Genomic DNA, 14,791 nt, shown 5'->3' on the forward strand with positions numbered 1-14,791 from the left:
CCACGAAACTATCCGTGGATATCAAATGGTATCCAAACCCACCCTAATGGGTTCGGATTTTCGCGGATATCCGCTACCCGCGGGTAGATTGCCATCCCTAGTGACAATCAAAGGGAGTTTCAAATGGAAAGGATAATGTCAATTTAATGTGTAGGCTGTTTTCTGTTGATATATTAAAATTCGTCCAATATATATTAGTGTTTGTATCCAAAGCTTGACATGTTTAATGAAATCCATCCATTTTCTATAACTCAGTTTGAATTATGCCTTTAACTAAATGGTTGAATTTTGGAAATAGTCAATTTAATTTAAAATTTGATCATTAAAAAAAAAAATTGCCATACTTGCCATTTTATTCTTCATATAAAAAATTTAAAAATTATCCACAAATTCACAACCAAGTCGAATTCACAATTAGCACTAATTTTAGTTGTAAATTCAAGTTTTAAAGTTTAAATACACAACTAGAAATAGAGTTAGTTGTATTAGCCAATACCAAACGCTAAACGGATCTGTATTAAATTAGCTAATACTCCCTCCGTCCACTAATTGTTTGGCCTAGGAGGCAAAACACGGATTTTAAGAAAAAGTATAGTGAGTGGAGAAAGGGACCCACAAAATATATTGTTTATTAGTTGAGTGGAGAAAGGGACCCACAAAGTGTATTATTTATTAGTTGAGTGGAGAAAAAGTGTATTGTTTATTGGGACCCCCCAATTAAAAAATTATAAAGACTTATTATAAATGGGTAGGACATAAATTGGTGGACGGACCAAAAAGGAAAATAGGTCAACAATTAGTGGACGGAGGGAGTACAATGTATTAGCCAATATCAAACACGCCCTAAGTATAGATACATAGATAATTAACCTATACAAGTCTAAAACTATATGGTTTCACTATTTCTTTGTTTTTTTTAAGATGAAAGAATGAGAACCTCAATTTGTCCTTTTTAGTGGAGTTTTTACAAATACACTTATCATGTTATCCAACAAATTGATTTGTCCTTTCAGTGGAGTTTTTACAAATACACTTATTAGTATATATGAATCAAGACACGCTATAATATACTCCATTATGCAGAAAATAAGAATAATCTACTTTAGAAACAATTTGCAGGTTTATTGCACAAAATTCACAATCAAAAGCTCTACATTCTACATGCAACGCATAAATAAGTCGAATTTTACTCACACAAACTAAGTGAAACAACACAAATCAATTCACAAAGATACACACAGTTATGGGTGGAGTTGGTAACAACACTTGCACACTCATATGGAGGAAAACCAAAACCAATTACAGTAGTCGTCGCATACCGATGTTTGTTAAGTCTCCGGCCGCCAAAGCAACTGCGATTTTTAAGTGATGCCGTTTAAGGACTAGCACCGGTCTTCGTGGGAGTCGAATGCCTCTTAGGTCGCACAGGGGATCCGGAGAAAGACAACCGTTTCTTTGCAGAACCGGCTGTCTCCGACCCCTGCGGGCTAGGCAACCGTGACCTAGCCCGTGCTGACTCTGTGTAGGCCATGTAGCCCGGAACCGCAGGTGAGCTAGCAAGGCTCTCGTCGTCTCTCAACGACGAGCCCGCATAGCTACTACGCCTCCGGCATTGCTCGGATTGAGTGCTATTCAAGCTCCTCGAGTCATCATCCGTGCTAATAACCCCCCTTGGGCTTGGAGGCCGAATTCTACCTCCAGCCTTCGACTTGGGAGTCGAGGGCGACTGCCTGCTGGGAGGCCGACTGCCTCCCTGGGCAGTCGGAGACTGAGCCTTTGTGTCTCCACGAAGAGCTCCAGCACGGCCCGAGGCCTTCGCTACTGCTACGAGGCCGTTGCAGGCTTTGTACTCAACCAAATCGCCCTTTTCCCATGGCCGCCCAGCCATCCACCTCTCCAACCAGCTCCATCCCCATCCGGGATTGCTCGGATCCACGAGCATTTCGTTCGTGGAATCCGAGGGATTCCTAAATGTCTGATGACACAAAAATCACTCACTCATGAGAATGCATCATTTACAACTTGTGCAAGAAACTAACACAACAACTGCATAAACCTGATGTGAATATGCATAAGCTAAGGCCCTCTCTCTCCTCATAGCAGCTTCTTTCCTATAATGCTTGTCTGCCTCAATCTGCTCTTTAGATCGCGAACTTTGATCCCAGTTATCTCCTTTCTATCTCAAAAAACACGCATAATTAGCCCAAATCTACTAAAATTCTTGAAGGGAATGATGCAGAAATACTAAAAAAACATCTTGAAATGAAGCAATGCACCCTTTCTAAGGCCAGAAAACTCACCAACGCCCTCGACTTCTCAAGATCATCGTTAGGCCTCTGTTTAAGAACGGACGGATTCTCCTCCAACAATCTGATTCGCCTTGCACGAATCTCAGATTGTAGACGAGCCATCGTCTGCATACACTTCAAGCTCGCTGCTGCTTGGCGCTCGACTGACTTCCCTCCCACCACAGATTTCAGCCTCACGAGGCCTCTCAGAGCTCTCAACACTCTCCTTGCCTGAATTCAGACATGACATAAAATGCCAAAACAAGCTTACATTTCATCTTCAAACATCATAACATCACAAGAATTCATTCATTCATACCATGTAACCTCGGAAAGCTGCCTGGATCTTGATGGAAGCTATCTCTTCCTTTGTCTTGCCTGAGCTATACGCTGCAGCTCTGAGGCGCACAACCTCTGCAGCAGCATTAGCTGCTGCAACGGCAGCTTCAGCAGCCATGGCAGTCACGAGAGCAACAGAATAGGCGTGCCTATTCTGTTCGCTCTCTGCTTCGAGCAACTTCACCTCCTCCCTTGGAGTTGGAGGTGGACTTGCTTGAAGGACTATGGCCTTCTCTGCGCTGGACGCCTCCTGATTTACGCTCTGTTGCCTCCGGAAACATCCTCTTTTTTTCCTAGTGCTCTAATAGTGAGAAGAAAAAGATGAAAATCATCAAAATTATATGCTAAAACCTTCAAACAATGAAGAGTGATATGTTAATTTTTTTTTGTTTTACCTTTCCTTGATTTTGTTTGGATTCACAAGCGAGAGCTTTCTTCAATGCAGAAAACAAGGACCTTCTCTTCCCCATTTGTTACTGGAACATCTTAGTACAGAACAGAATTCAAACAGTTACTGGTATGTTGTAGTTCTTTTTTTCATCAAATGGGCACTAGTTTTCTATCCTTTTTCTTCATATATTTGTGGGAAGTAAAATTTTGTAGAAAACAACCAAAATCAGGTAATAATTTATGTATAGATCAAGATAGTACAATGGTAATGCGAATACGATCTAACTTTTGCACCCCACCCCATAAAAATCTCTCTCTCTCTCTCTCTCTCTCTCTCTCTCTCTCACACACACACACACACACACAAAAGCTGTCCAAGGCCAATGAGGCTCAAGGAAGCTCAGAGAAATAAGAGTTGGGACACCGAAAAGGTGGAATCTTTTTACTAAATCCGTATAATGTTGAAGATACCTGAACTGAATCTGTCACACTATCCAAAAAGCCTTGATTCTAACAGAAAAACATCTGACTCATGCCCTTTTCTTCTTCTTCAACAAAAAGTTGGAACATGCACGAGTTTTCTGCCAAGTAAAGAGGGAGGGAAAAATAAGCTTTTAGAAAGTAGAAGAGAAACATGAAAGTTGAGAAGGAAAATGTTTTGTAGCAGACAAGAATAACGAAGAGGGGCAATCTGGGGATTTTGGTCACCACACGGCCTGCACTGCAGGTAATGGGTGGGGGGACTAGAAATGGAGATGGGAGTTGTGCGGCCCACTAATGATTCTGACCAGAGAGAGAGAGAGAGCATCCACTCTTGTTCTTGTTTTAAGACCAGACAAACTACTTATGTCGGATTTTGGTGTTTTTCAAAATTGTTTCTGACCAGAGAGAGAGAGAGAGCATTCCAAACAGTTGCATTGGTCCATAGTTCCCATAATCTCTCCTTCTGCAATCCTCAATCTCGTAACCACTTTTGCAGCAATGAAACTCTCACCATCATTCCTTATGATATTATTGTATTTAAACTTCTACTTATTTAATTATTAATCTAATTGAGCATGAATGAATTCTAATGAAACCAAACACAGAGTTCAACTTCAACACCATTTGTCACTTGCAAGAGATCAATCACACAGATTGAGTGGATTAAAATAGGCATTTTAAATCAGTATCTCGACAGTAGGCGCCTACTGTCACTAATGTCAAGATTATAAAATTGATTAAAATATAATTATAAATAATCATAAATATACTAAAAAGATGTGAAAAGTTAAATGCAATATATTTTTACAAGTAGATAATTATATCTATCTATCTATCTATATTTATATCTATCTATATCTATATAATATAATGAAACGTTATGAAATGAACTTTCCCAATTTATTCAATACTTAATAAAATAAGAAAAATTAAATTCATATAATATTTAATATCATTAATTTCCAGATTCAAAAATGCGGATTGAGCGTAAAATTGCAATTACTATATTCGGAAAGCCGTAATCGTTGTTGTATATATAAAATGGAATCGTAATTAAAATCCTTCATTTTCCATCCAATTCGATATTTTTGAATTTAGATATCTAGTACTTATTTATATACATTCTAAATTATATACTTAAGGTGCATATGATCTGCTCAAAGTTAATTAACATGGAGTTTTAAAAAGTGCTAATATTCATGGGAAGAGAAAATATGTTTGCTATTATAATCATGTGCGCCTTTTATATTCTTATTATATCCGTATTTGCATCTTATAACTTTTGTAGATCTCGAACAGAAGTATATCTGAAGAATAAGATGTTGATGCATACAGATGACATTAGAGGCGGAGAGATAGAGAAAGAATAGTTTGGACGGCGCGGCACGGAAAACTAGGGTTTCAGAAATGGAGGGAGTGCGAAAACAAATAAAAGAAAGAGAGCCCTCGTGTTTTTTTATAGGAACAAGAAAGAAGGGCATTGGTTCGTTTGAAACAGTTAAAATTGACTAACTTTTATGGAAATAATATTGGGTGAACAACTATTGATTTCACTATCCTTAATGTATAGTTTGCAGCACTAAAACAAAAAAATAAACTTACTCCAACACATATATAACTAAATTTTATTAGAAAAAAAATTAAAAAAATCCTTAAAAGCACAAAGACGTAGATTAAGGGCTGAGCCGCATCAAAATCTCATTGGAAAAGACTTAGTGGAAAGAACCTCATACGAGGAAAAATAGTATTTGTCTACGTATACAACGAAAATAAAATGACGAAATGACCCTAAGACGCAAAAACCCAGCCAACCACGAGGCCAAAACCAAGAAACCCCCGAGCCCCAAAGCGAATAATTATTTCCTACGTCTCACTAAATATGGCTCACTTTTTTCTTCGACACGGGAATTAAGGATAATGTGTAAATTCGATGAAAGTGTAGGATCCATCATTTTTTAAGAGTTAAATACTTCATCCGTCCCCCATAAATATGCATAGTTGACAACGGCATGAGTTTTAATAAAAAATTGTTTGAATTATTGATAATGAAGAAATGGTCTCGTATTGAGGGTATTGTTAAGTAGATTGTGGGTAAATAGTGTAAGTTACAATGATAAAATTATAAAAATTATGTATAGGATAATATTTAATACTTAATAGAGTATCCATAAATTTGGAGAACGTACCAAAGAAAAAAAGTTATGATTAAATATAAAAAACGGAGGCAATATGGTCTTTTATAAAAATAAATTATTTTTAATGAGACAATTTAAAATAGAAAGTGATTCATGAATAATGGGACAACAAGAGTATTTATAAATCCAATACATCATCTACAGCGTTCACTGGGACAATATTAACGACATTTCATGTATTTGGTGAAGCGCAAAGAGTCCAATGACGACGTCAGATAAAATCTTTGTCCAATATGAAAACAAAAATTGGAAAAAGGAAAAAAGAAGAAGAAAGTCAACTACTTAGTTATTACTCCCTCCGTCCCACTCTAATAAGTTCATTTTTCTTTTTGGGATGTCCCATTTCAATAGGCTCATTTTTCTTTTTGGGTAAAAAAGTTGTTCTTAATTGGTGTGGACCACACCACTTTACTACCACTTTCCTACTAAAAACTAAGTTTTCTTAATCTCCGTGCCCAAAAGAAGTGAGCCTATTGGAGTGGGACGGAGGGGTAGTACTTAAATAAAAATGAAGATTTTTCTTATATACATATATGTAATTATAATGAGCCCAGGCCCAGAACTGTAGTGCTTCAAAAGCTATAATTATAAAGAAGAGTATTAACAGTATCGCAGAATATAATATTTCTAGTTCCAAGTTGGTAAGACGTTTCCATTTAATTAATATGATGAGAGCTTCAGGTCAGCTTGTGTGCTGAAGCGAGTATGATATAATCAAAAATTAAAAATGAAAAACAAAATAAAATACATGCATGTTCTTATGCAAATTTTTACTTTACTTATACATTTATTGCATTAATATCTTCCACATTGAATAGTAAAAACCAGAACTTTAAAACAGTGGCAAGTTTGGTTGGCAAATATTAATGTTATCACATGCTGTGTACCTTACCAATTTAGTGCTTCAATTTTTTTCCGCTATATACCCAATATAATCTATAAATTATCACGTAGCTAACTAAATAAATTAAACAAATATATGAAAAATATTTGGAGAATTCATTTTCTTTTTACCAACAAAAAAATGTGATTATACTTTTAGTTATTCATAGTATAATTCTTCTCTTCAAGAATAATATCATTCGAAATTGCAATTAAATTATGAAAATGAAAATTGAAGTATGGGAGGTCACTTACAGTTTCTTTAAAGGGGCATAATTGTCCTTTTTGTCCATATGCAGTTTTTATATTTGAATTGAATATATGAGTTGGAGAAAATGACTTGAGACCCATTCAAAATTATTATCGCCATTTAATAGAGGGCACCTCTCTAACATGATAATCACTACTTTGGAAAAATATAATTTTGTAATTGTGACCTCTCAACTATTATGCCATGTTATTGAGATATTGGACTTTTATGTGTGTTGCATTGAATCACCAAACTCTTGTTTTTGTAGTATTGATTTCTCAAATTTTTGTATGTTATAATTAAGACAAAGAAAAGTATTGAAAATAAAACATGACGTGCAGGAAGTGTTTTTCTAGATCGGCTCAATGTGACTACTACGTCTAAAGTGTTGTCAATTTTAATTTTTCATTAGATAATTTCTACAAAGAAAAACGAATTCAAACTCCAATTGAATTCGAATTTTGGGTCCAAAATACTCTCATATCAGCATTGTGACTATAAGGCTCTACAATCAATATGATGAGGAGTAAGTCTTGCATGAATACTATTCTCTTTAATCCGGGACTTGGGAAATTTTCTATGTCTCAAGCCAAGAAGGGATAAAGTGCCACGGTAGCACTCAAAGGCAAGAAAGGAGGTCGCGGAAAGTTATTAAAGTGCCACGGTGACACTCAAAGGCAAGGTTTCCAAGACGGAGGTCACGAATGCTAGTAAGGTACGGTGCCACGGTGGCACCCAAAGGCAAGATTCTTAAGATTCGAATTACAACATTAACACGACATCATGACTAATATTCACAAAAGTTCTGAGGCACGGCCTTAGGTTGTTTAAGGAAGGGTCAAGGTACCAGGATAGAGATTTGGAAACGCCGAACTAAGAAATGAGAAGTACCAAAATGGGAACTTTAAATTACTCATATTGTGGTGTAAAGAGGAGCCATAGCGAAGCTGATTCAGGAGACGAACATCACCAACCGGACGAGGACCGAGCTTGTCAAGAGGACCAAGGAGGAGGAGCTGGTTGAGCATCAAGGTCTTTATCTCCACTCGACAAAAGCTGCAAAGTTGGTTACAACAAAGACGGAGGCATGAAGTACAATAGGGAGGTTAGAATACGTGCAGAGTACGTGAGGATTAACTTTTACCTTTTTGCCCTTCTGTAAATCTCTCATATAAATAGAGGAATTATCATCACTTGTAAAAGAGATCTATCTGTTATCTGAAACATCAATACAAATTGAGCTTTCTCTTTTCTACCGTGCGATACTCAAGTGTTAGTTCTACTCTTCTTTGGTTCTTATTTTACCTTCGTGTGTGGTGAGTTCACTCATCAGTCAATATTATATTGTCAAAAAAAATTAAGGATTCAAGTCAAGAGTGAAAACAAACAGGGTGTTTTTATTATTTTGTATAGTTAGTCTTGTGTGCGACCGGCGCATAAGCGCATACTATGCGGCGGTGGTTGACTTGCATTTATATAACATATTTTGCATTTATATTTTAGATGTTGCTAAATAAAATCAAATATATTGTTTGGTGTGGTGGTTGATGCACGCCTCATTTATCTCAAAGGTCAAGGGTTTAAAGTTTAAACTCCTTTCCCCCACTTTCTTTTTACCTTTTCCATTTTCTTTTGTTTCTTTTTTTGTTCTTTTTTTTTTTACTATTTTGTTTCTTCTTCATTTTTACTTATTTTCAGGTTTTTTTTTCGCTTTTTTTGTTTCAATTTTTTTGTCTTTTTCCTTTTTTTCCCTTTTTTTTTCTTTTCTTATTTTTTACAATGATTTTTGCTCTTTTTTCTGTTTTTTTTTTTTGCTTTTTCGTTTTTGCTTTTCTTTTTTCTTTTTTTAACTCTTTTATTTTTTTTCTATTTTTCTGTGTTTCACATCTCTTTGGCAGTTGTGCACTTGATTATCTTCATCACGTGCTTGTCTGGAACAGTTCCTGAAATGATGTTCTTCACAAGATTGTCGAGTTCGTCCTGCTTTCTTTCTTCAGAGGTGTACTCGTGTTTCTCCTTGATCATGGACTCATTGTAGGGATCTTTTCCTATTTCAGTGGAAGTCCTCAGAATTGTCTCTTTGATGATGATTGGACCATCTGTAATTACTTCCCACATTCTACAATCCTGGGTTGTTAGATAGCTCCGAACTCTGAACTTCCATATCTCATAGTTTTCTATGGAAAACGTTGGTAGAGATGTAGACCTGCTAATTAAAGTTAGTTTCCATATTGACTGAGGAGAGATAAAATATAACACACGTAGCATGAAGAGAATATAGAGATTTTTGAAAAATGATCTAGTTCAGTAGAACCAGGTCAAAACAGATTGTTGTTGCAAACAACCTGCTCTGATACCAATTGTTGGGTCCCGTAGGGTTAATGAACTGGTGTATGAGGGCGGGGAATACACCAGTAGATTATTTTTCTTGAAATTTGAGACTTCTTTTGTAAACTGATGTGAGTATCGAAACTGATACTAGAGTGAGTTAACTGAAGTGAACAGTGTAAAGTAAGATCAGTTAAGAATGGGTAAAGACTGATACTGATATTGTTTCAGTAAGTTAACTTCAGTGCGAGGAACTTGTTGACACACTGATAGTTCAAGTAGGGTTCCAGTCTAATCAGTTTTAAATAATCAGATAGGGGTGTGCAGCGGGTCGGACCCGGACCGACCCGCCGGGTTTGTTGGACCGAAAATTTTAAAATGAAGGACCAACCCGGACCGAAAAATGTGTGCGGGCCGACCCGGACCGAACCCGAGCAACGGGTTCGGTTCGGTCCGGGTCCGACCCGCCGAGGCCAAAATTATTTTTTTTTTCCTGTTTTCGCACTTAATTTTCATACATAAAATATAATAAATACGATACAAACACATATCAATATCATAGTTTCACCATTCGCAATCCACAATCACAACAAAAAACATAAATCAAAATCATTCCACCTTTAGGTTTTAGAAATTTTCGAAATTTAATATTATTAATATTATTATAAATATTAAATATATAAAATAAATAATTAATTTTTAATGATATGGGTCGGTCCGGGTTCGACCGGGTCTCGACCCGGACCGACCCGAAAAAAAATCGATCCTAAGAATTAGACCCGACCCGGACCATACATATACAATGGGTCGGTTCGGTCCGGGCGGGTTCGGCGGGTTCGGTTCGGGTTTGCTCACCCCTATAATCAGAAAAGTGTTAGAAATCTTACTAACTATCCGAAGATAGTTAGACTGATAACACTTGGAGCGGAAACGATTTTACGAAATAGCCTTTAAGTGAATCTCTTTTCACTTTTAACAATTTCAATATGGATAAAGTTTGTGCACAAATAATGAAAAAGTAAATATTGAATGCAAGTAAGAACACAAAATTTTTTACGTGGTTCAGAAAAGAATTTTCCACGTCCACGGTCAGTCGATCACACTGACAAATCACTGGGCTTATGCTTGCGAGTGCACATCAAACATTGCTTCTGAAACTCAAGTTTCAAAGCCAACACAGTGGGTTGGACTTTTCTCTTTCTTAACTCGCAGTTGCTAAGACAACGGGCGTCTAGCTTACGGTGGTTAAGATTCTCTGAGTTCAGAACGACGTCTCGAATTCTCTCTCTATCTCAAACACTCTTTTCACTATTGTAAAATGGGTTCAAAACTCTAACTATGGATTACTGAGAACAGGCTCTCAAGTAATCAAAATCTAGGCTTAGGATGAGGAATATTTGCCTAGTAGCTTCTAAGAGAATGTTGGTATATCAGAGGAATTGGAGGCGAAATCGAAAGAATCAAACGAGTGGTGGACCACTGCATCCAAAGCCCACCGTCAATTGCTCGCCATTTTTTTCCAATGATGTTCCGGGTGAGATCTTCCATGTTTCCCCTACTTATTTACTTAATCTATGGTTTCTTTGTGGTAATTGGTTGCATGCGAGAGTACTAGGGCTGTGTTGGTCAAATGGTTGCTGAAATGATAAAATCTTGCACATACCTATAGTGTGAAGGCCATCTATGATTTGTTTATGATATGAGATGTATGGGTATGAAAGTGTGTTGTTGTGATATGTGTTCATGTGTGCAACCTAATATGTGATGTTTAGACGGTGGTGGTGGCTGTTGTTTGCTCTATGTTTGTGGTGAATGGTGATGGTTGTTGTGTGCATTTGCAACTTGTTTAGTTGCCCACTACTTCTATTGTAATGTTGATAGCTAGGCAAGAGGGAAACTGAAACATTAAACATTAAAACCCTCTGAAATGGCATACATGTTATGTGTACATATTTTCAAAAACAAAAAATAAGAGCTATTGTATCCCTTGATGTACACATTTTCAAAAACTCAAAAAAACTCCCATACTTGTGTTTAATCAAGCAGCATTAGGGCGTTGAGAAGTGATTCAATGCCATCTAGTAACTTCATAATCTCTAGCATGCAACCTTGCAAGCTTAAAAAAACACAATTTAAAGTCATAAAAGATAGGTCTTCATAAGAAGTCAGCACTGCATTTACTAAGTCATCCACATTGAAATATGCAGTTTCTGTTTGTAGGTTTTGAATGGCCCTAAACCACCCAAGGTTTATATTAATTTTGGGACTAAACCTTGTAATCTGCCGCCTTTTTTTGGATGAATTTTGGAATGCAATTGTGGGGTTCTTTTCAATTCTACCGTCATTTATTTTAATGAATTAATTTTTTCATTTGGGGTTTCATGTTACTACCGCCTAAAAATGAGTAAAAAGGCACCTTTAAATTTTTAATTCAGCCTTCCAACACATTGGAAAATGCATTTCAGCATTTACTTTTATTTTTAAAGCAATTTAGTTAGTCATGTTAATTAATGAATAAAGTAACATTTAATAATATATTAATTAGGTTGGACCATCTACTTTTACATCTATTTTAACTCTCCTAAATGCTCGTGCCCAAAAGAAATGAAACTTGAATATTGAGACGGAGGGATTATAAAGATTTGGTCATTGCTGCCAGAGGCTAGAGCTATCAAATAGTTGGATCAGCGGCCCAAGTTAGAAATGTTTAGCTCAATAAAAGTTTCAACATCTTATATGCTCTTTAATCTCAACTTTATTTTTTTTATAATCTTATACTCCTTTCATTCACCAAAAAACTTTCCACTTTTATTTTTTGAGACGTCCATAAAATAACTTTCTACTTATTTTTGGACTTAATATTTCATTTATCCTTACTTTTCACCACTCACAATACTAATTAAAATACATTTTCATCATTCTCAATATCTCACCATTTGTAAATATCTCATTTACCATTACTTTTCATTTTTTCACCACTCTCAATATTAATTAAAAAATATTTTCTCCATTCTCAATACATCTAACAACATTTTATCCACTCTCTCAATACACTCAACAACTTTTTTTCTTAAAACTCGTGTCACTCCTTCTTAGGAAGTTCTTTTATGGATGGAGGGAGTATGCAACAAATATTTTATAAAGATTATTTAATTTTATTTTTTTTACTTTTATCATATAGTGTCATGTTAAGTTCATATATTTTGAATTTTCTCTCTAACAAAGATCTTCTCTTTGTAGCTCAAAATTCTTTATCTAGTTATAAGCTCAATTATTCAAATATTTTCATAACTCATAACAAAATTAATAGCTCACACTTAATATAACAATTTTGGACTCTTAAATTCAAAACTATATTATTATTAAAAGTTCATTTTTAAATAGCCTAAAAACTAATTGAAAAATACAAAAAATATAAAAATAAAAGGATAACAACAATTATAAAAATAAATAAATAAATAATTCATACACAAAACATAACTAAAAATTAAATAAATCTATGTAATATTATAAATTGTAGATACATAATTAATTTTCTATTTACGAATTTATATTAAAATTAATACAAATTTCACTTTTTAAAACTTTTATTTTTAAAAATAAAAAAAAATCAAAATGAATCAATATAATATCCTTCTCCTTAATTTCACTAAAAAATATTAGGGCAAATAGCGTCAAAATCCCTGAACTTTGGTGTGATTCTCGTTTTTCCCCTAACCTAAACATCTCGTGTTAAAATCCATGACCATTGCTCCAATTCGCGTTTTTCCCGTAGTGACATTTCCCAGCTATTAATTAGAAGATGTGTCACCAACGTGGCACACTTATGATGAGTAGATTAATTAGAAGTTAAACTGCGTCGTTTTGTGTCTGAATCAAATAACCTAATAGTGTCAAAATACCTAAAGTTTGGCGCAATTCTCGCTTTTTCCATGACCTTAAAAATTCTCCGACGCCGGACCGGACGTCCGTTGGATTTGAAACGAGAACGAATCCGCTGGAAACTCTGCAACAATTTAGAGCAGCGATCAACACTATCTTATACGTCTTCCATATTGTATAAAAACACTAGAATAAGAAAGAGAGAGAGAGAGATAGAAAGACTAATGATGGGTCCATTGTTCTCAACACGCCGCCCTCTCTTCCTAGTCATCTCTCAGCCGCCGGACTTGCACCGCTCCTTCTATCCCTACAATATGCTCATCTTCTGCCCCTCCGAGGAGTGTTTTGGCAATTCTTTGTATTCAAATCTAAGAGTGTTTTGATTGTTATTTTTTTTTTTTGGTGAGGAACCCCAATTTGAAGAGGGATCTCAATTAAATTTCATTTAATCCCCAAACAAAATATAAAACGACGACGATTAATGTTATAACTTAAACACAATCGTCCAATTCGCCGGAAAATTAAGCCTACGTGGATTTTCAGTCAGCATAAGTTTGGGGGAAAATGAATTTTATGGGAAAATTGATAATCGGCATCAAGTTCATGGATTTTAACGCGAGATTTTTAGGTTAGGGGAAAAACGAGAATCGCGCCAAACTTCATGAATTTTGTCACTATTTGCCCAAAATGTTATAACTAACATTTGTAAATTTAAATGAGTTATTTGCAAGTAAATTTACGAACTTTCGTCTTTTTTTTCCCCACGATATTTAAAATTGGTAAAATAATCCACCAATTAAAAATTCATTCTTAATATTTCTGTGAGGGAATAATTATCTCCAAATTAAAGTTAAGCTAGACATTGAAATTGCCAGCGCGACATGGTTGCATATGACTAGAGTCCTTTCACTCGTCAGGTGCCACGCTAGCAATCTGATGTCCAACTCAGTTTTAATTTTGGAAATAATTATACCCAGTAGAAACATTGAGAATGAATTTTTAATTGGAGGATAAATTTTTCCAGAAAATGACGAAAATTCATGAATTTAATAAACAATTAATTCAATTTAAATATATGATAATTGAAATCATTTTTTTAGAAAATAAAATGGCATTTACTTATTTTTTCCACCAACAAACATAAACAACATTAAAAAAATATATAATATTCAACATTAGATGTAAATGAGAGAGACAAAAAAATAATTTTAACATTTTGAAAGATCATAACTTATTTGTTTTAAATTCATTTTTTATAAATTTTTACATCAAATTGAAGATTTTGTCATGATATTTGATTTAATATCCATATTGTGAATCGAATTTAACGTATTTAAAAAAAATAAAACAAAATAAAATAACTTATTTGTTTCAAATTCATTTTTTATAAATTTTTACATCAAATTGAAGATTTTGTTGTGAATCGAAGTTAACGTATTTAAAAAAAAAATACAGAAGAAAGATAAAACTTTATAAAATAGTAATATTTACATTAGAACTCCTCTTTATATGCAACTTTATAACAGTCCATACTCAAATATTATTCTGACATGCAGCTATAATCTACATGGATGGAAATTTAATTTTATGTTCAGTCGCAATATTAAAAAATTCAAGATTTGGCCAAAATAAAATTAAAAGACTCAAGATTTTAGTGAAATTTAAACATAATACACTACACTAAATTTTATCAGTCTTGTAAAAATTAAAACCATTACAACAGAACCACCCAAATAAATGTACAACCCTAAACA

The 14,791-nt window shown here is 34.8% G+C and overlaps 1 protein-coding gene across 2 annotated transcripts; it reads right to left on the bottom strand.

Moving 5' to 3' along the window:
- Nucleotides 1-1,101: 1,101 nt before the first annotated feature.
- On the bottom strand, nt 1,102-3,946 carry LOC131001918 (protein IQ-DOMAIN 3-like). 2 transcript variants are annotated; one of them, XM_057928564.1, is made up of 7 exons: nt 3,687-3,946; nt 3,548-3,598; nt 3,023-3,112; nt 2,608-2,928; nt 2,301-2,519; nt 2,057-2,176; nt 1,102-1,975 (listed from the first exon to the last, which is right to left on the bottom strand). In XM_057928564.1, exons 3-7 carry the CDS (start codon nt 3,095-3,097, stop codon nt 1,376-1,378), a joined length of 1,335 nt encoding a protein of 444 aa, XP_057784547.1. In that variant the 5' UTR covers nt 3,098-3,112; nt 3,548-3,598; nt 3,687-3,946; the 3' UTR covers nt 1,102-1,375. The 2 variants fall into 2 exon arrangements, with proteins under 2 accessions (XP_057784547.1, XP_057784546.1); XM_057928563.1 differs by having other exon boundaries at nt 3,489-3,598.
- Nucleotides 3,947-14,791: the final 10,845 nt, after the last annotated feature.

Source organism: Salvia miltiorrhiza, chromosome 8 (genome assembly GCF_028751815.1).
Source record: "Salvia miltiorrhiza cultivar Shanhuang (shh) chromosome 8, IMPLAD_Smil_shh, whole genome shotgun sequence".
Lineage (NCBI taxonomy): Eukaryota > Viridiplantae > Streptophyta > Magnoliopsida > Lamiales > Lamiaceae > Salvia > Salvia miltiorrhiza.